Source organism: Aptenodytes forsteri, unplaced genomic scaffold (assembly GCF_000699145.1).
Source record: "Aptenodytes forsteri isolate BGI_AS27 unplaced genomic scaffold, ASM69914v1 Scaffold155, whole genome shotgun sequence".
Taxonomy (NCBI): Eukaryota; Metazoa; Chordata; class Aves; order Sphenisciformes; family Spheniscidae; genus Aptenodytes; species Aptenodytes forsteri.
The window spans coordinates 5,819,224-5,839,055 of record NW_008794446.1 but is presented as its reverse complement, the minus strand read 5'-3'; the positions used below and the strand labels follow the sequence as shown (position 1 = coordinate 5,839,055).

The window sequence follows — 19,832 nt, the reverse complement described above, 5'->3', positions numbered from 1 at the left end:
ACATTGTGTGCAGGTGCTGATGCAGCCATATTTCATATGCAATGCTTTTGCAATACAGGTATTGAGTGTTCCTGGCCAGTAACAATTTGTCTCTGAGATTTACTGCGTGATCATTCTGGAAACAACAAAATGGATGGGCTACGCCAGGGCTTTTTATCAGAATTTTGGCTGAAGTGTAATGAAGCTGGCATCTTACCTCAGTAATTTTGAATTTGAACAATGTAGATACTAGAGCCTGTGAAAGAATAGGCAGCATGTAGTGCCATGAGAAAGATGAGGAAAACATTAGCAGACCTCCCTTTCAATTCTCCAATCTCCCAGAATCACTACTTGGAAAAAATCTCCTAAAGGAATACACAGCATTGCACCAGTTTGGTAGATGTGCCATGTCCAAGATGACGATTTTACAGTGTACAATGCTATATGTAAGCAAAGTTCATTCCTCTTACAAACTCTGTATCATTTATCTACAGAAAACGGAAAAACCTACAAAACAAATAGGAGAAGAAACCACCTAACTCCCAGACTACCCATTGTAGAATCCTTTTTCCTTGAAAATAACCAACAGAAAACCACTATGGATTCACTCTTTAACAGAGCCCTGTCTTTATGCAAATGAAACTTCAGTTTCCCTGAGATCCCCGTTCTCCATGGAGTTCCTGGATGCACTCAATGGAAATCAAGTCAAGAACAATATCCGAATAATTTGTGTCAACTGTCTTAAAAAAAAAATCTATATAAAAATCTAGGTAAAGTGAACTGGCACAGGGATAAAACATGGGTGTTAAGATGAATAAGTCAGGTTGGTCCAGTAGATGTATGATGAGCTAATAGCTGAAGGCATAAAAATTGATAACCTAGAAAGGAGTCAGTGAGTGTCCTGTGCTACCAGAGTGATAAAAGATGTAGAAAGGAGTTCAAAGACAGCTGCAGACAAGTTGGTTTTGGCCTTGCTTTTTACTAAGGAATATACAGACTCTTTTGGGGCTACAAAGATGAAGAAATTGCTGGAGAGCAGAGTAACAAAAATCTAGACCATGAAATAAATTGGAAAAATTGCAGAGAAAATTAGCACTGAAATGATAGCACATTCACTAATCTATTTAAAGACATATTTTACTAATTCTTTCAGGACTTTTCTGGACTTTTTCTCACAATACAGTGCCACACAGACATCCCTGTTCTTACAGCCTGGGTTAGGAGTTACCACCCTAAAGCTATTGAGCTTCCAGGCAGGTCAGGTGCTACAAGCTCTGTCCTGGCTGAGCATGGGATAAAGCAAGTCAGCAGGAGCTCTGAGGCCAATGTCATCCTGGGACCCGGCTGCGCTCCTGGTCTAGCCCTTCCCACAGTGAAGCAGAGGGACACTGGAGAGACACTGTCATCTCCTGTCTACAAACTGAAGGTAAAGCCATAAAGGAAAATAGGGAGCTTGCAATGCTACTTAGATTAGCAAGTCACATTAAAGATTATGAGAATGTTTAGTTTCTAACACAGCCTGAGATAGAGGTGAATCACTGGCTATTTTAATGGATAAGTAAATGGATGTATAGTTGATTATCCCTAAGAAGCACCTCAGAAACAAGAGATGGTCCAAAGCAATAAGGTGTGCAGACAATACTCATAAATAAAATAGCAGAGCAAAAGGAGCATTTATAAATTAGCTGACACATACCCTACAGAATTATGAAAGCACCAGAATGGCAAAACAAGAAAATGCTGACCCTTTCTGTGTACCAGGAAACCAAGGAGTGTTTCAAACACACCACCTCCATGCAGTTCCCTTTCACAGCAAGATGTTTCCCTGCACACAGTTAGTGCTTTATCACACTAAAAATACAACATGACAAATGCTTTCTTTCAGCGAGACGTAGGAACACTTGTGAGTATTGACCGGTTCCTCCATGTATCTGCTGCACTGAAAAGCTCTGTGGGCTTGTCCACACGTCTCTCACCGGGAGGAGGTCCCCATGCCCAGCTCACCCTGCTCCTGGCTGAGGTCCCTGGCTGTGGATACCACTCTCGTGTGTCATTGCAGCAGTCAAATAAGCTGTCCCCTGTTAGCTGGAACGGGCAGCGTTGCCAGCCCAGACCATGCAGGGTGGGAGTCTCTCACAGTCAGTGGGAAGGGTCTTCAGCCCCTCACAGATGAAACCGCTGCCATTTCCACTGCCTTTGTGGGCAGCGTCTGTAGCCAACTGCACTTCTGCTAGGCAGCAACTTTGAAATGTTTACTGGTGGGGGCGAGGAAAGGGCTGACAACAGCTGTGTGAATCATTCATCACGAAAAGCACAAGCGCTGCTTTTATTCCTCCTTTCAGGTTAGGTGACAGCTCTAATTCCTCAAGCTCTATTTTTTCATGATTCTGGTGAATTTTTATGCATATGGCTGTCACAAACATTACTGCAAAGTTCTATATTTAATATCGAAAATTCAGGTCAGGGGTATCACAAAGGCTGTGTGGACCTTGTCTCTCGTTCTTGACAGGGACGGCATTTTATGCATTTTCGGGCATGCAGGTGCATTAATGCCAGATAATTCATCTTTTTAACAAGACAGTGTTCAAACTGTCTTTGATTAGATTAATCAACCAGCAAGCTTAACAGGAGCTTGCCTTGGATTTGTGTTTCACCGACAGCAACAAGCTGTCCTCTCCGGCCAAGTGCCCTGCGACCCACCGAGGAGGCTGCTGCCAGACCTCTGGCTTGGTGCCCAGAGCCCATCCCAAGGAGATGCCTTGCACTGAGGGAAGCAGAGGGAAAGCTCAGGCACCCAGCTGCAGCCGAATGGCTCTGCTCATCCACATCCCGCAGCCCTGGCAGGCCCAAAAGCTTCAGCCCAGACAGGGAGCTCTTGGTAGCTGTGAGGCACCATTTTGGGGAAGGCTAGCAGAAAGCCTGTCCTTCTGAAGGAGATTGGTGGGGGAGGGAGATGGAGGACTGAATATTTTCTTCTGTGAAATGTTATTTTTAAACAGTGGCCTTTTCTTTCCCCCTCACCACATTTGCTTCAGTCACAGAGGCAGTGGGTGGAGCTGAAGGAGCCCAACAGGGCCTGAGGGAGCTTTGACCAACCCACACGGGGCAGTGGGCAACCATGCCCTCCCAGCCCTCTGTGTCTCACCAGTGGAGTTATCCTTTATATTAACGACCTTCTCAGATTGATGTTTCCTTCCAGTTTCTTATGCAAGTTCCCCTTGATCCCCACACGCTATTTTTTCAGTCAACTATAAGAATGAGGCTGGAAGAAACATAGCACTGAATTGTGGGTCAAATTAACAGTCTACTGATAAGTAGTTCTTTCCAATTTGCTATGGCATTATAAGCAGTGGTCTTGTATAGTCATGTTTATGAATTCTAGAGAATTCCCTTTGTACTGAGTGCATGCCACTCTGCACATCACCTGGCAGGTTTAAGTGTGCAGCGTGAAGCTTTGGAGCTTACCACTGCTTCACTGATGGAGGCCTTTGCCAGCACAGCACAGTGGTGCTGGAACAATTTGCTTGTACAGTGTAACCTCCAGACAGCTGCTGCAGTTGCACCCTGAAGTGAAGGAAGGAATAAGCAACTGAAGAAGATGGGAACACCTCTCAAGCGTTATTCCTGAAACAGTGATACACTAAAACACAACTTTGAACGCTGATGCTCGTATTTGGAATTGCAGGAATTGCACATAGGAGTTGTATTTAAAGGATCAAGCAGCAATTCAACCTGGAATGACTGAGGCTGTGAAGCAATGCCATATTTGTATTAAGATAAAATGCAGCACATACAACAGCAACAATTTCAACAGAGACTCCAGTTTTATTTGACAACACCTGTTGTCAGTTACAAAGGAGTACGATCTAAAAGTCCCAATGGCACTGTGTCTCTTACTGCTTTCTTGGATATACCAAAAATGAATATGCATCTTGAACATGCAACAAACTCACTTTTATATCCTGTAGCTTTCATTTTTAAGTGAAGGCAAAAACAGTTTTGGGTTTTTTCCCGTTTCCATGAATTGAGGTTTCAAAAACCTTTGACGGGACAATCAATGAACTTAGCCACTTCAGCATTCAGGGGAGTCAGGGTGTTCACTTGTTCCCTTGTCTGATGTTACAAAGGCTTTATCTAGAATTTTGTGTTGGCTTTCATGGAAACAGTGACTTGGTAATCTGGCCTGCTGTGGCTGGTAAGCAGTTATTTGAGTGTATTCTTGACATCTCAGAAAAAAAGGTTCCCCACATGTAACTCCTGAAAACAGTGAATGAGAATTAAATTTTTCTTCTTCAGAAATCACTCATATATGTATCATTTTCAGCACTGTTTTATTCTACTTTCCCATTTACCTAAAGCAGTGTTACCTTTTGGGTTTCAAACAACTCATACTAGATAAATACAACTACAACGGAATGGAGCAAACAAACCTAGTTTTAAGAGGACATTGATCAGACTATAGTGAAGCATGAAAACAAAACAGTCGCTCTCCCTGCACATGGAAAGAGTTATTAAAATGGTAAATCACAACACTGCAGACAACATAATGTTATAGCATGCCTTAAGCCAGTCTTGTACTATCTGAGCAAGAAAAGTACCTGATGACAGCACTCTGGAATGTGTCTTTTGCAAGGAGTGCTGACCTGATAGTGCACTCATTAACTCTGAAAACTCCATAATGTGAATGTTGCAGGTAGAATTTTAACTACAGGTAAGACATTTTTTCTTCTGAAAGGTTACAGTTCTCTGGGAAAACAATCATGAGGCATTGCCTGCAAGTCTGCTAGCATATTGAAAGTGTTGGAGGGAGTTAAGTTGGATTAATGTGTAGCTGATACAAATTTGAGAAAAAAAGTCACCGGTTGCAAATCAACACTCTTGATGCTTTCTCTTTAAAACCTCTAACCAGTTCTAGTCACATCACAAGAACATGACAAACAATGTTATGTGAGAAAACACACTGAGAAAACAGAGTTAAATGAGGGAAAACAAGAGACCAAAATCAATTGGTTCCGGTAACCTAGAAACCCTGCACAAGACAATGTCCTGTCCACACCGCTATTCCTGCCATGGTTATGGGCTCTACAGTGCTCCTTGAGTCAGGGATGCTTTTCTTATTTGGGGTTCCCTTACAGCTTGGCAGTAGAGAATAAAGGAAACATCTGTTTTCTATTTTTAAAAGATTAAAATAGAAATAGAAACAATTTCTCCCTGTGACAGTGCAGCCACTTTCCTGATGCCAGTTTTAATTAGCCAACAAACAGAATATAATTAGAAACATATAGCTGTTCCTCACAGCCTGATAACAAACAGCGGTGGCCCCAATCCAGCAACATTCAAACATCACTAGATGGATGCCAAAATGTTAAGGGACTGGCTTAAAGTCATAAGTTTCCATTTTCATTTTTTTTAAATCTCATCTTGGAGGTTTAATTCCTCAAAAGGAATCTCATGTTTGCTTCAGGGATTCAATATGAAATGCCTAACATTCACAGTAGACATCCTTCCTTCCATTTTATCAAGTGTCTTCCTCAATATCTCCCCTTATCCTCCTGAGCACTCTCTTACACTTTTACCTTGAGGGGCACATCACAGTTCATCATCTGCAAACAGTTCATTGCCTGGCACTCATCAACCAACTCATGCCAGAGCAACACACTGCTTTTATACCAGTGTCCTCCCTGCACCTTGCTTTTGCTCATCCTCTCTTGCAGATGAGCTCAGTTCTGCCATGCTCTCTCCGTGCCTGGGAACACTGGCAAAACCACTGTCTTTGTTGACACTCTAATTGATGGATGCTCTTTTTTTCTGGATTCTTGTTCTTCACCTCCAGTTGGCTCATTTTTTGCATCTGCCTTCTCCAATTCAGGACATTGCATCACTTCAACCATCTTACTCTCTCCTCTGTGCTAGCAGTAGACAGGACTGAGGTCCTAGCTGCTGAGCCTCCCAGCAACACCCTCTGCAATCTAGATGGCCCATCAAGTGGGGAAAGGCTTCCTCTGCACGTCCTCTGTGGGCTGACTTCAGCCCACACCTTTCCCTCATATCCAGGATGTAGTTTAAGAACTACTGACCTCAAAAGTCATATATCTGTGTTCCTGGACACAGTCCTATGTTGCTATTTTGCATCCCCCTCTGAACACCAGCTCTTAGGATGCAAAGGTAGAGGTGTATTCAGTCCCCAGTAGCTTTTTTTCCCTTGTTCCCTGCCTACATGTGGCTTTGAAAAGGGAAAAGGGAGATTACGTAGAATCAAGAGAAATGTTGGTAGTCATGAGTATCTGGCTACACAAAAAGACACCTAAAAGGTCTGAGATGTCTACAGAAGTCCGCTGTACACAGACTACTTATTTCACCCATGCAGAGACCAGCATTTAGCCCGAATGTATTGTCTACCTAGTACTATGCAGTGCTTAAAAATGCAATTAAGTAAGTACCTGGCTCAAATAATTTATACTCAGGATCTTCTACACTGAGCTGTAAGCCAGACTTCTGCGTCAGGACAGCAAAATCAGCCATGACCTTCTGGTAATAGGTAGTTGTCATTTTCATCACTGATGTGATGACAGGTAAGCAGAGGCATAAAAGTCTACTAGTGATTTCATCAGTCTCACCTGTACCAGGGGCAAGGCATTATCTCTGTTACCGCTGTGAAGGCCTCAAGAAGGCCCCTGTGTGTCATCTGTAGCACAGTCCCAAAGAAAAGTGAGAAGCAGGGCAGCTCTGCTCCTTTATGGCTAGTGACCTGCAGCTGATTGCATCTCAGTCCTCTGAGCAGACAACTTGCTGAGCACAGGCTAGGAATGGGATGCCAAGAAACAAGGACATTTACCAATGTTATTTCACTTCTTCATGTGATCCCCACATAATTCTGCATGACTACTGTTCTCAGTTGTACTTTTCATTTTCATGTGCTGAATCTAAGTGCCATCCATCCCTTCTCTTAGGCTAGGAACTCTTCAAGTGCCTGGGTGGACAGTATATCGAAAACAGAAACAGAGAAAAACAGTGCCAAGCGAGACATACATGTAATTTTAGTGTGGTGGCCAGGAGCCTTTAGACCTTTCCACCAACTTTGACTTCAATCACCTTCCATGTTGCAGTGTTGGCAAATGTGCACATTTGCATCTGCTGTTTCAGAAAGTGCGGAAAATCTACAGTGCTACACAGCACTAAGAAATATAGGTGTAAGTATGCCATGTCCCTCTCCCACCTTCATTTGCCTCCCATATTCAATATAAAGAGCACCAGTGGCTGGGATGGTAAATGTATCCCAGATATTGCTGATTACTGAAGTCAAATACTTTCTGGTATGAGTATTCCTCCTCATTTTAATTGTTCATTGCCTTGTATAGATGTGAACAGCAGTTTGGCCTTTTAACACTGGCTAATTCATGACAGGCCTTTTTTGTATCTTACGGAGCGGACCACCCCTAAACATTGCATTTTGTAGTCCCTATTTCTGGAGATTTTTTTGTTCCTCCTGTTAGCCCATGTATTCTGAAGTATTCTAGACAAAAGTGATCAATAATTTCTGGTGAGATTTTATAGAAATGCATTGTTGTCTTTTTGCATTTGTTTTCCTCATTTAAATCAAAACATATAATGGAAGAACACAGTGACACTAGTCACACATATTAGTTAAATGCACTGAAAACTTACACAAAATGATGTATTAATGTTAGAGCAATGTGTCTGTCCTGCATAATTTTAAATGCAGATAGTGGTATAGCAGAAGATCTTCTACATGTCTGTGGTATCCTCTTTTGGTGGGAAAAAAAGTTTTCATTAAGTGAGGGACACATATAAGGCTGCCATAACATGGGGCAGAAATATATTAACTTTCCAGAATAATAATTAGGGCAAAGGGGTAATGATCTTTCTTTGAGAAACTGCTATTTCAGAAATCACTCTTGGAGACAACTAAGCAACTGCGTTCAGTGGGCCAACGCCACACAGTGTTTGATTACATGTTTAAGTATTTGGATGTTCGTACTTAGATGGCATTGTAACTAAAAAATCAAACTGACGTCTTCGCTTTGTAATCCCAGTTGCAATCTAATAACAACAAACTGTTTAGAGATGTTTATCTCCCTTACAAAGGTCACTTACTATTATTAGAAAAGAAACACCTCCTATAACCCAAAATCAGAAATCAGTTACGAATGTAGTAAAATCAAAATCCCTTACACTCTTTCTCAGATGAAAGCAGCAGTAATCCCGAAGCCAGACAAAACTGCTACTATGGTTTAAATAATTGCCAACAACCTGATGGGTGACGAGACACTTCTCCTTTAGAGCTGGGAAGCAGCAGGCTGTGAGCATGCTTAATGCCACACATAGCTGAACTGGAGATTTCTTTATGAGAGCAGCTACTAAAGTGTCCAGAGCATAAGTACTGCTCAATGGCCATAAACATACTATTGCCCTTCTTTTAATCTTACTGACTTCAGACTGTCAGCAATGCTATTTTGCTCCATTTTGTTCCTCTGTTAGAAATCCAAGGTAAGACCGCTTCTTTCTTAATTCTTTATAAACCTGATTGCCTTTTGGGACACAGTAAGGAAATTTCATTTACATTAAGGAATTAACAAGGAATTTCATCTAAAGCAAGGAATCAGTACAGAATTTTCATTTACATGATTTTGAAAAACATATTTTTAGGAAAAAAAAATGTTTACAGCACATGAGGAAATTTGCTTTCATAAAATGACAGAATTGTCCAACCAGGTTACTCTAAATTTTGATGAAATGAAATTCGTCGAATGTAAGACTAAAGGATAAACTGACGCTTTTTGAAAAAGTACTGGACATAATAAAACATTGTTGTAAACAGCAAGCTTCACACCAGTATTATAACACATTTTCTACATATTAGGTTAAAAAAATAAGCATTTAACTTAGCAACTGAATTTTCATAAATATTTCTTTACTGCAACAAAATTTATGGTAATTTGGCCAAGAAAATCCTTTCAGTATCAGCATATTAAAATTAGAATTATAGATTTGATAGAGCACTTTGAATCTCAGAAACTATTGATTAAAAGATTGTTTCTATGAGAAAAGTTCTTTCCCATAGAAACACTGTATATAACAATATACAAGTAGAAGCTACAGTATTGAATTTACCCAAATTTTCCAAAATTTAGACTTTTCAGTTCTTCCACAATTTCTTTTTTAATAATGAATAGTTTTCTTATGCTTAGTAATTCCTGAAGCATTACAGAAAAGTGAATAAATGGTTTTCACTGTAATTAGCTCACGAATGGTAATGTATAAGCTTGTGAAAGGTTCTTTAATAAAATAGCATTTTTTTCTCATAATGCATAAAGGGCAGGTTATAGTGTAATCAAAATCAGAAACTGAAACAGAAAACATATTGCTGTGAAGAAATTTTCAAAATTGCCAGTCTGTTAGAGACAGAAAATAAGTATTAGAGAATAGATTATTTGTTCTGTAGACACCCTGTTACAAAGGAGTGGAATATGCAGTATTTTAATGTACTGAATTTTACTAAATCCTCTACTTAAAAATAACTATTTTTAAATCACTATGTTTTGTTACTGCCGAAGGAAATTTTACTCATGTAAAGTTTTTATTTTAACATAAACTTAATTTTATTATGTTTCCAACATTTGGTTTGAGACAATGTGGTTAATAAAAACCTTACAATGTCTCACCTTTTCATTACACAGATTAATATATTGCTTTCATTGGCACAAGTTCGATTAGAAGAAACGTAAGTTGGAAATAATTTATTACCGAAGCATCCCTTACTATGTTTCCTGTTTACACACCATGAAATGTATCTTATTTATTTTGAACTGTTATAAAAAATATAAATATCCACCTTACCATTCTTTCAAATTTCTTTTTCCATATACTCCCCATCAATAGTAGACAATAAGGCTTGAACCAATTTTGCCATAAATTATCTTGGTTTAACAGCAAAATCTTTGTTCCCTTTAGCCAAACCTGACTAGTTCAGACTGCTCCAGAGAGGGATTGAACCCAAGATGACTGGGCACTCCAAGGCAGTGCAGCTTCTATGCTAAACAGGTTCCAGCTCAAAAGCCTTGGATAACCACAGGTACAAGCAAAAGATTTTTCCTGTGTGGACAAGTCCTCACAGCCCTCACATAACTGCATTCCAAGAGGTACAGAAATATGAAGAGAATAACTGATCAGCTCCCGTCTTGCCCTCTCCTCTTAAATGTGTCTACAAGTGTACATGTTCAGTATAGCAGCTTCGGGAATGTCATAGGACACAGTTACATCTGGGAAACCCACATCTGTGGCGTGTTTCCAAGGACAATATCTGTAATGTAAAATGGGTATCGATTATAGGCTGTTTAGGCTTCACTAGGTATATACTCTACAATTCCTAGAACAGATATATGAGTCCACCCCAAAAGAGTGGAAAACATCACTTGATTATAAATTCAGTTGATACCTGAATGGCTGGTTAACCTTCAAAAAGCGCCCTTAGCAGTTAGTCTGAATAAACTGATGCGGTATGAAAAGATGGTATTTTACTGCCCTCTAACGGCTGGCGAGAAACAGCTCCCTTTTGTTGTCTTTATTCCCCAAAAAGCTCTCCCCAACAGGCCGCTGTGACGCGAAGTCTTCCAGCCAGAAGGAAACTTCACACAATTATCCTCACATGCCAAGACCTATGGAAAGTAATTATACAGCATCCTAGGCATGGTAGAGAAACAAAACTGACATGCTGCTAAGTGGGAAGAAGGTTATTCAAATCAGAGCCGTAACTTTGTAATGGATGCTAGTTAGCCAAACTGTGCTAAAACATCAGTGACTGAAATTTCAACACTTGAATAAGTCTTACCAGTCTGAATTGATAAGCCCAGGAGGATCTTCTGATGTAGCTGGGAGAATAGGTATCTTTAACAGCGGTTTCAGACTTCTTATATCACTGCCTAGAGATTCTACGCGTGACAAATTTAAAGATAAAATATTTAAATCCAGAATTTCAAGCCTTTTCTTTTTATGATCAACTGCTGTTCACAGCAGCTATAGGACCTCTTCAGTGAGTAACTGCTTCTCAGTGTCAGGAAGGGATTTACAGTCCAGACCTTAATAATAGTACCAATGCAGGCTAGTGATCAGTTGAGTTGTTCAGTTCTGACAATAAAAAAAAACCAAACAGCTATTATAAATATGACAATCAATCATATTTAAGTGTCATACAGCTACTGAGCATAAATTATAGTGTGACTCACTTTTCAACCAGGGAAAAGAATAACCTGGTAAAGGATCTGTTCATTTCGAAGAGAGTGCAGGGATGTTGTTTCCCTGTGGAGCGCCGTGGATGAAGAGTCCGTCACCATAGTAAATGCAGGAACCCTAAAGCAAGCGCATTTTAGATTAATGTGAAAACCTGATGACTAGTGCCATTTTTTGCAGATTTTAGAAATTTCACATACAGGCGGTATCTAATTTGCATTGTTGCTTTAATCCTGCTCACTGTTCAGGGCATTACATGCCTGTTTCATGTGGACAATCCACAGCATTTTCAAAGCTTTATGGCAACAGTTCTTGCAATTCATCAAACATCTCTTCAACCTGTAGTTTGAATCTATCGAGTTGGTCTTTTTCCAGGGAAAATTTGATATAAAACTGAGTCTTTCTTTTCCCAGCTAGAAAAAACATATTGTTGGAAAAGAATGGTTATGAAAACTTAGATCTGTGCACAAATAAGTAATTTTGTGTAAGTTTTAGTGTGTGTCTTCACTGAAACAGGATCCAGAAATGTAAAGAATTCTCTTTCCATTTTCAAAAAATTTTTACAAATTCTAAGTGCTTATGATTCATTTGACATACTTGGTTGTTTTCTTTCTTTTCATCTCTTCCTTCTTAAGTGATATGTGAACTTAACAACAGTTGCGCTCCCACTGAGCTCTCAGTCAGTAATATTTCAGTGATTTTGAAGCTAAGTAAAGCAAACTGACCTGTCTGCTCTCACAGTGAACTGGGAGCAGTAATAATAGGATCAAAAATATATATTCTGTTATCATCTGAAATGTGCCTTAATTATGCGTGTTACAACAGCTCCAAGCAGTATTGATTCAACAAGGGGCTTTCACTAAACCAATTTTAACCAGTGCTGAAATCTCTGGATCTGTTTTATTGCAAAGGAGAGCTTTTGCACAGCTTGGACATTTGCAGAGAATGTTTCAGTTTTTCTGCTTTAAACAAAACTGTTCTTACAACCGCAGCCACTGAAAGAGACAACATTCCTTGCTTGCACTCCCAAGTTTGCAATCAATTTATAGACTTGTTTCATTAAAGCACATCGAGTAACAGTGACATGTTCGAGAACTGTGCACATGTTGCGTGAACCTAGCTGATCCTCAGTAATACATGATATGGTTTGGTCGATTTTTGCCACTCAGAAATTTATGGTGAGAAATAGGGGAAATCTAGTCGTAAGTAGAGAAGGAGCAACTCCATCATAGGCAGAAATTTGAAGATTGAATTTTATCACCTGGTGAATAAAGAACTGCTTTTATGGCATTATTGCTTTGAAAGCGAAGCTTCCACTTCTATCTGTATCTATTCGTCAGCCAAAGTGCTGTCCATGGGGTAGTAAATCATGAGTCTTATGGAACTGCTCCACATAATACTGCAGACATTGATGAGAATGTGGATACCCAGCAGATGAGACCATTGTTTGTGTGGCAGCGTTACTGGAAAGTGTGTCAGGAACAACTGCAGCCGTCAGAGCAGTAAGTGCACTATGCTTGATAAAAGAGCAAATTAGGACAAGTTAAAATGAATTTAGAGGCTCAAAGAGAAAACTAAAAGAGCAAGCCCTTCTTGTTTGGATAATAGCTGGCTTCTTGTCTGCAAGGGCAATTAACTGAATGCTGAGAGTGAAGAGAGACTCGGGGTTCATTTTCAGCTCTGCTACCCCACATGCATTCTGTTGTAGCTTTGCTTCTCTTGAGAGGTCATAGACACACTCAGTTCTTTAAAAGGGACTGTCAGGCCATACTGAACATATACATGTACTTTGAAAAAATGCTTTTTCTGTCCCTGAATGAATACAGAAAGAAAGCTTTTTCCAGTCCAACCTTTGTGCAATATCTGATATATGAAAAAATGAGTTAGAACTAAAAATACTGGCACTACCATAAGGACTTTGATGAAAACAGCAAACTATCAGAGTCTAATCGTAACATTGTTCAAAATACTGATATACAAAGATCTATAGTTTAACCAGCCTAAACTACCTATTTTTATCCACATAGTGGATCCCAACAAAAGCCTTCAGAAAAGCTAGTCTAAACTTCTTCATCCATCTTTTAAGTTTTGCAGCAAGAGAATGTTAGAGGTATCTCACTTAAAAGGCAAGGCATATCTTGGTGAGATTTCCAAAACTAATTTAATTTGGATCTCAAGCCTGAGTTTGGAATCAACTATGTATTTCATCTTCTATCATCGTGTCTCAACCTCAATGCTCTGCATCATACAAAAAGCAGTACTATTAGGACAGTGTTAGTTGGATAAAACATACTCAGTTTTTAAAGATTACTGTTTAGCTGAATTTCTGCTCTTTCCATCCTTGCTGATACTATATAGCCCCTAATTGTCCATCAGCCTCATAGGAATTGGATTACTTCACTTTGTTTCTGTCATTCTTCCCTATAATTTTATCCCATATGTTTCATTTTAATCTTGTATATAGTCCCATAGGAGTCTCATGTGTCTACAGTCAGCATGTCTGCCTTTGCAAGGTAGGTCCATAGACATTTCTACCTGTTCAACTAAGATTATAATAAAATTTGCCTTGTCAAATTTGAACTTCACTTTTCAAAGACGTTGCTAATGAGTAAAAACAGAATGAGCTCTGATACAGAGAACTTTCCTGTTTTGTTTGGTTTGCTTTTTTGCAGTTTTAGCATTCTTTCATGAGTTTTTCTTGGCCATAAAAGCTCCTGTAAACTTTGTGAAAGGGAAGAAGTGTTTTTGCAAATGGACATATGCTCCCTACCTGTAATGAAACAATAGAGCGGATTTCCTGCAAATGTTCTGCAGAAAACCAGTCATTTGTGGTGTGCACCAATAGAGGAAATAAAAACTATTCTCTTGTTTTGAACATCTTGTCTAAATGAGTGATTTAGAAGACTATAAATGTAATTGCATTATTGCAAAAAAAATCCCAAAAGCCATAAACGAGACCAACTTTGCAGATTCATACCAAGATTTGACTTGCCAATTGCTCAAACATTTTACTGTAATTGTGTGCAATAAGTGTTCTTAGTAGTTGTACCTCTCTGACGTGTAAGTAGACACTTCCCTGTTGCCCAGCTGCCTTCAGCATGGGAAGTGGCTTTCCACATGCTCCAGCTGGAAGTCCTCTCTTGACATGAGACTTCCATTTCCCCCAGCCAGGAGCACCCGAGTACCACTTCCCTGTCCATCCCCGGCCATGCTGCAGGGTTCTGCTACTTAACGCTCACACCTTCGAGGAATCAGTCTACCAGGAAAGTACATTGATAAATTTCTTTCTGGCCAGTAATGTGTTCTGCAGATGATGGGAAAGAGAGAAGAAAAACAAACAGAAACTTTAAGCTGTCTCTTCTAAATTTCAGTGGTGATAAGCCATTTGTAGCTGACACTGTAATGCAAGTGGCGGAATTAAAATGACATACAATGCACTTTAAAGTGAAAAATGAAAATATTCTGTTGCATGCTGTGGTTGTGGTTTTATCAGGCCTCTCTAATTTGAAACGTACTCTGCTATAGAGGAAATGTCTTCCCATATTTTCTCAGAATCCTGGCTGGTGGAAGACATTTCAGTTGGTGTTGTCTGCCAAAAGGGTTATTTTCCATGCAGAAATCATACAACGTGCCTCCCGCAGGCATTTCATTGGGATAGCATAAATGACTGTGAGAATGGTGCAGAGGAAGAGAACTGTGGTGAGTACTCCAACATCTGTAAGTACACAGAAACAAAATCTGGTTGTGGGATGCGCTCCTCCAGCTAATACACACTGAATCACTAATAGTCGGCAGATGATCCACAAGCCTGACAAGTCTGGGGTTTTCAATGTAATTGAATATTTTCTTTTCTTCGGTGAATGAGGGAATTACACCATGCTGGTCAGCAGAGAAAACTGACAGGGTGTCTAACGGCATGCCCCAGGCAGACTCCAGTGGTGAGATTCCTGTAGAATCCCTATTATATTATCCTCTGCTGTGGACAATGGGTAATCACTGCATATCTGTGTGGGGAATCCTTCAAAGTGGGTGCACGAACTCCTGCACGTAAATAGGGGTACTTATGCTCAGTAAGGCTTTCTACAGTAAGAAGTGAAGAATTCTTGTTCAAGTGTTTCAAGATTTCAAGTGTTGCAAGAGTCTTAGATTTATACATATGTTGGTATATGTGCATAAGCATATACACACTCGGTGGTGATCACACTACCATTCCTCTCTGTCTTACTGATCTCCACGCCCACTCTCAATCCAAAAGAGCAATGAGGAAGTCAGATCAATGAGACCAATCTCCTTTTTTGGCTAATAAATGATCCCTATTTTGGAGCATGATTTCCTCTACATCACATTTGACTTCTTCTGTGACTCTGAATCATGTTGGGTCAGAAGATAATGTGTCAACACCACTGTGATCTCCCACTTTGTATCCTCCCTCCCTCCCTGCCTCGTAGTGAAGTTCTTGCATCTCTTTCACTTCCTTTTCTTCTTTCTAGGTATTTCAAATCATCCTCCTGTGCCTCTTTCCTTTTTCATTACCATCACCCCTCAGCCACCATCTTTGGATGTGGTCATTTGTGTTTATGCCTTTCCACATTGCACCTTTCCTGTTTACCGTTCATCTACATACCAGTGCCGTTACTAGCTCCAAACTGCACTCTGGTGTACTGCTAACACTGATTGCCCCAAAGACTGATATTCTCCATATGTAATAGAGATTCCTACCTTCTGCCAATCTATTAAAAAAAAAAATGTCTAAGCTTTATACATTTTAACTGATTTTCTCTCAAATCTCATATAACTTGTACAATTGCCTATATATTTAGTTGGTCCAGTAATGATCTGTTCTCATCATTTTCCATGGTTTTGCCTGGAATTTGAGATCACCAAACATATTCATTTACTGAAACTGGTCTAAGCTTTCTGGTTTTTACTGAGTCACTTTCTGACTTTCAGTCTTGTCCTAGAACACTTCCATTATCATTTGTAGCTTTTCACTGGAAATAATTTGTAACTCTCCATGCTACACCATGTGCTGCAGTATGAGTTTCTCTACTACATTAATCATTCTACTATAGCATTCAGTTCTTTTTATCAACACAACTGCTAATAATATTTTGCATCAACATTAGATTTCTCTCATGCTTATAGTGCCATGCTTATAGTCTGGTACACTTCTGATATTCAATTTACTTGAGATTTCTTAATTTGGGCTTATAATTGCTACTAAAAATCAGCAGAAAAGACAATAAAAACAATCTCTTTGAAGATTTACTTTTGGTTCTATCCCATATAAGAAAACACATGTACCCCACAGACAAATTGGCATTAATGTTCTGGTTTTCATTAAAAGCTGATAGACAATTTAAAGTACAGCTGACAAACATTAACACTTTTTATAGGAGATAATAGTGGATAGGCAGGTATCTTTAATATTGTTCATGGAAAGCCTAATTATCTGGATTTAACAGAATAATTCTAACTTAATCCTAATGCCTTTATTAATATTCTTAAACTATTTTACACTTCTAAGGCTTTTCACTGCATTTACTATATTTACTATAATTATAGAGATATCTGGAATTTTAGATGCGCTCAGGGAACTCCTTTACTTTCCCAGAGCTTTTTACATGCATACCAGAGCAGAGCAAAGTAATGCAATGCAGAACTTCCTTGTTAGTGCCATGTTGCAGTTCTATAAAGTTGCAGGAAAATGGTAATTACATTTCTGGAAACTTTTGGAAAGTCAGTATTTGTTTTCATCCCACTCAGGAACAAAAGAAAAAAGAAAGGCTTCTCTATGAAACATTAAAAAAAAAAATTAAAATATTGAAATGTTTTATGTTGATCCCTTCTAAAATATTTCTTCCTGCCTACTGATGAAGAGTCATAAACACAAAATCCTCAGCTCAGTCAAAGTATTACAGCTCTGGGACAGCTCTTCAGATGGACTGCCAAGTTGGGGTACCCAAAAAGCCCTTCCCTTGAATCCCAGAAAGCAAGGACAGTGTCTTGGCAAGCAAGAGGCAAGTTTAGATGCTGTGTTCCCTCTGGTCTGCACTGAAATCAAAGCATCCAATTTCCCAGTGAAGTGTAGTGACTTAAACAAATCTGCATTCTCCAGTGGAAACTGTTCCATCAGCGGTTTCTCAGATGTTCTCGTTTGTATGTATATATAAATTTATATGTACATCAAGTACATGTTGTGTTTCAGTTACACATTGTAGCTTATGGACAGTAGGACATTAAACTTGATTTACTTTTTACTTACGTTTGCTTTCATTACATGTAAAGCACTGCAGTCCTAGGAAGTGCAGCATCAGTGTTTTATAGCCTTCCTGATAGGTGAACCTTACTAAGGTAATTTGGGGGTGTTGCATCTAGATGTCCAATCCCTTTCTAAAAAGAGGTCTCAAAATGACACTCCATCTGATCAGATGTACTTGGTGGGTCATATGTAAGACATACATTCAAGAATTCCTTTTCCTAGGTCTCCACCAACACACAGAAGGTTGCAGCTGCATGGAAACAGAACTAGAATGTGCTGCTGTTAATTTAAAGTCTGTTCCACTTGTTTCAAGTAACGTAACCCTCCCATAAGTAGAGTTCCCTTTGCTCTCCAGCATAAAGCTGTTTTACAGAGAGATTCCTAAACACACTTTGCATAGTGCTATACTACCAAGTATGGGCCCTCTGCATTCAGAGACTGCAGAAAAGGTTGAGGCACTATGGATATTTACTAGGTGATTTACTAGTATGTAGTGAATGCTGTGAGCATTTTGCTGCAAGGCCCACTTCAGTCTGGAATTCATCTGACAAAATATATGTGTCAACACTGTAAACCAGTCATCTAATACAGGTCATATGAACTGCACACAGAACACATTTACCTCTCTCCTCTAAAGAGAGCTTGGGGTGTTAGCTGAGATGTGCACTTTGCACTGTAGATGTTTACAATTAGGTGAGCTGAATGCTATTTGCGTTCATCATTCCTATTGCTTGAAGCCTGTCAGCCCCCGGCCACTCAGTAAAGATCACTGGTTGTGCAGCCAGCACTGGGGTAATGAGCACCCACCAAATATTGCTGAAGTTACCAAAGCAGGAATTTCAGGATTATTGGTTCTTAATGATGACTGACAGCTCCCTATTTCATTTTGCTAGCTCCAGTCCTACAGGTCGTCAAAATTTATATATTGCTGAATACTTGTTAATATGAGAAAGTCTCAAAGATCTGTCTGGATCACTGAAGGCAAATATTTAAAAGAAGCCAGTCTTAAAACTCGGCAATGAAGTTTGCTGGCCTTCAGTTAGCTTCTTCAAGCAGTAAAGTACATTTACTTTCCAAACAGACCAAAGGCAGGCCTGTCTTCTCCCAGCTAATCCCAGGAGGGCACTCAAGCTTCAGCTCAGGATTTAAACAATAAGGACAGATGGCAAAGAAGCTGAGGTTACCTAGGCTTCACAGGCAAGGTAATGCAACCAACGTACTGCACCCATTGTAACGTAATGGAATGTGCCCAAAGTCCTTTCCGGGCTCTGACCCTGTGTCGGCTGCACCCAGATGTAAGGTCTGATTTTTGAGAGTTGTAACACCGACCAGTTAAGACCTAATTTAAACATCAGTTACCAATTACTTTTAGGTCACTCACACACAACCAGATCCCTTCTCTTCCAGATGAAGTTTTCAGCAAGTGTACAAAGGTGAAGAAAATGTGAGTATCTTGTGTCGTTTATTAAATTATTACATGAGTCCTGGAGTATATAGAATGAACAAAATCAATATACAGTCACCCGTGTGGTCACTTTTTTAACAGTATAGCACGGCATTTGCCTTTGAAATTCATGTTTTCATCATGTTGGTCTTCCAGTGTAACCAGATGTGCACACATGCAGGCCATTTTGTATGCAATACACAGAGATCTAGTCTTGCTCCCTGCCACAGAAAAATAGTAAGCAGAAAATAAGTCTGTCTAATAAGAAATACCACCATTTTGTCATGAAACTGCACCTTACTGTTTTAAAAGGTTAAATAAAGCATCTTTTTAATTTTTCCCTTTTTTCTTTCTGTTTTGATGCTAAGCTACCATGGAAACCAATTGCAAAATTATGCAAGTAGCTGCACACATGGCAAATTCTCCTGTGTAGTCAATCCTGTCGCAGACCACTAGTGCATGTTTTTTCAAGCTGGGTGGTGTTTTCCATGTTCTTTATATAGTAGGATGGCCTTTTTATTGGAATTTGACTTGGACAGTTTTCAATACAGCTTCCTCCAAGTTCCTGTAGGAACTAGTCAGACCTTCATCGAGTTATGAAGAAGGAAGGCGTTCATATATATTACATTGTCAGGCAGAATGACTTGTGTCTTTTTTAAATATGGCTGTTGTTAATAACAAAAAAATCAATCAGTCCTATACGTCAGATAAATTCTTATAGGATTAAGGCATACATACAAAGCTAGCATGTATGAAGTCTACATATGAAAATAGGGACAGCTCCAAGGGTAAGAATTCATATCATAGAATCATAGAATCATAGAATAGTTTGGGTTGGAAGGGACCTCTAAAGGTCATCTAGTCCAACCCCCCTGCCGTGGGCAGGGACATCTTCAACTA

At 39.5% G+C, this 19,832-nt stretch overlaps 1 protein-coding gene across 1 annotated transcript in view; it reads left to right on the top strand.

The window, feature by feature from the left end:
• Nucleotides 1–8,249: 8,249 nt before the first annotated feature.
• RXFP2 (relaxin/insulin like family peptide receptor 2) overlaps nucleotides 8,250–19,832 on the top strand; it is a 36,494-nt gene continuing 24,911 nt past the window's right edge. The window contains 9 exon segments of the mRNA XM_019474844.1: nucleotides 8,250–8,487; nucleotides 9,678–9,721; nucleotides 9,952–10,072; nucleotides 13,691–13,739; nucleotides 14,779–14,925; nucleotides 15,717–15,857; nucleotides 17,711–17,825; nucleotides 18,861–18,932; nucleotides 19,484–19,493. Of these exon segments, the coding sequence (XP_019330389.1) occupies nucleotides 13,706–13,739; nucleotides 14,779–14,925; nucleotides 15,717–15,857; nucleotides 17,711–17,825; nucleotides 18,861–18,932; nucleotides 19,484–19,493 (519 nt within the window). The 5' untranslated portion in view covers nucleotides 8,250–8,487; nucleotides 9,678–9,721; nucleotides 9,952–10,072; nucleotides 13,691–13,705.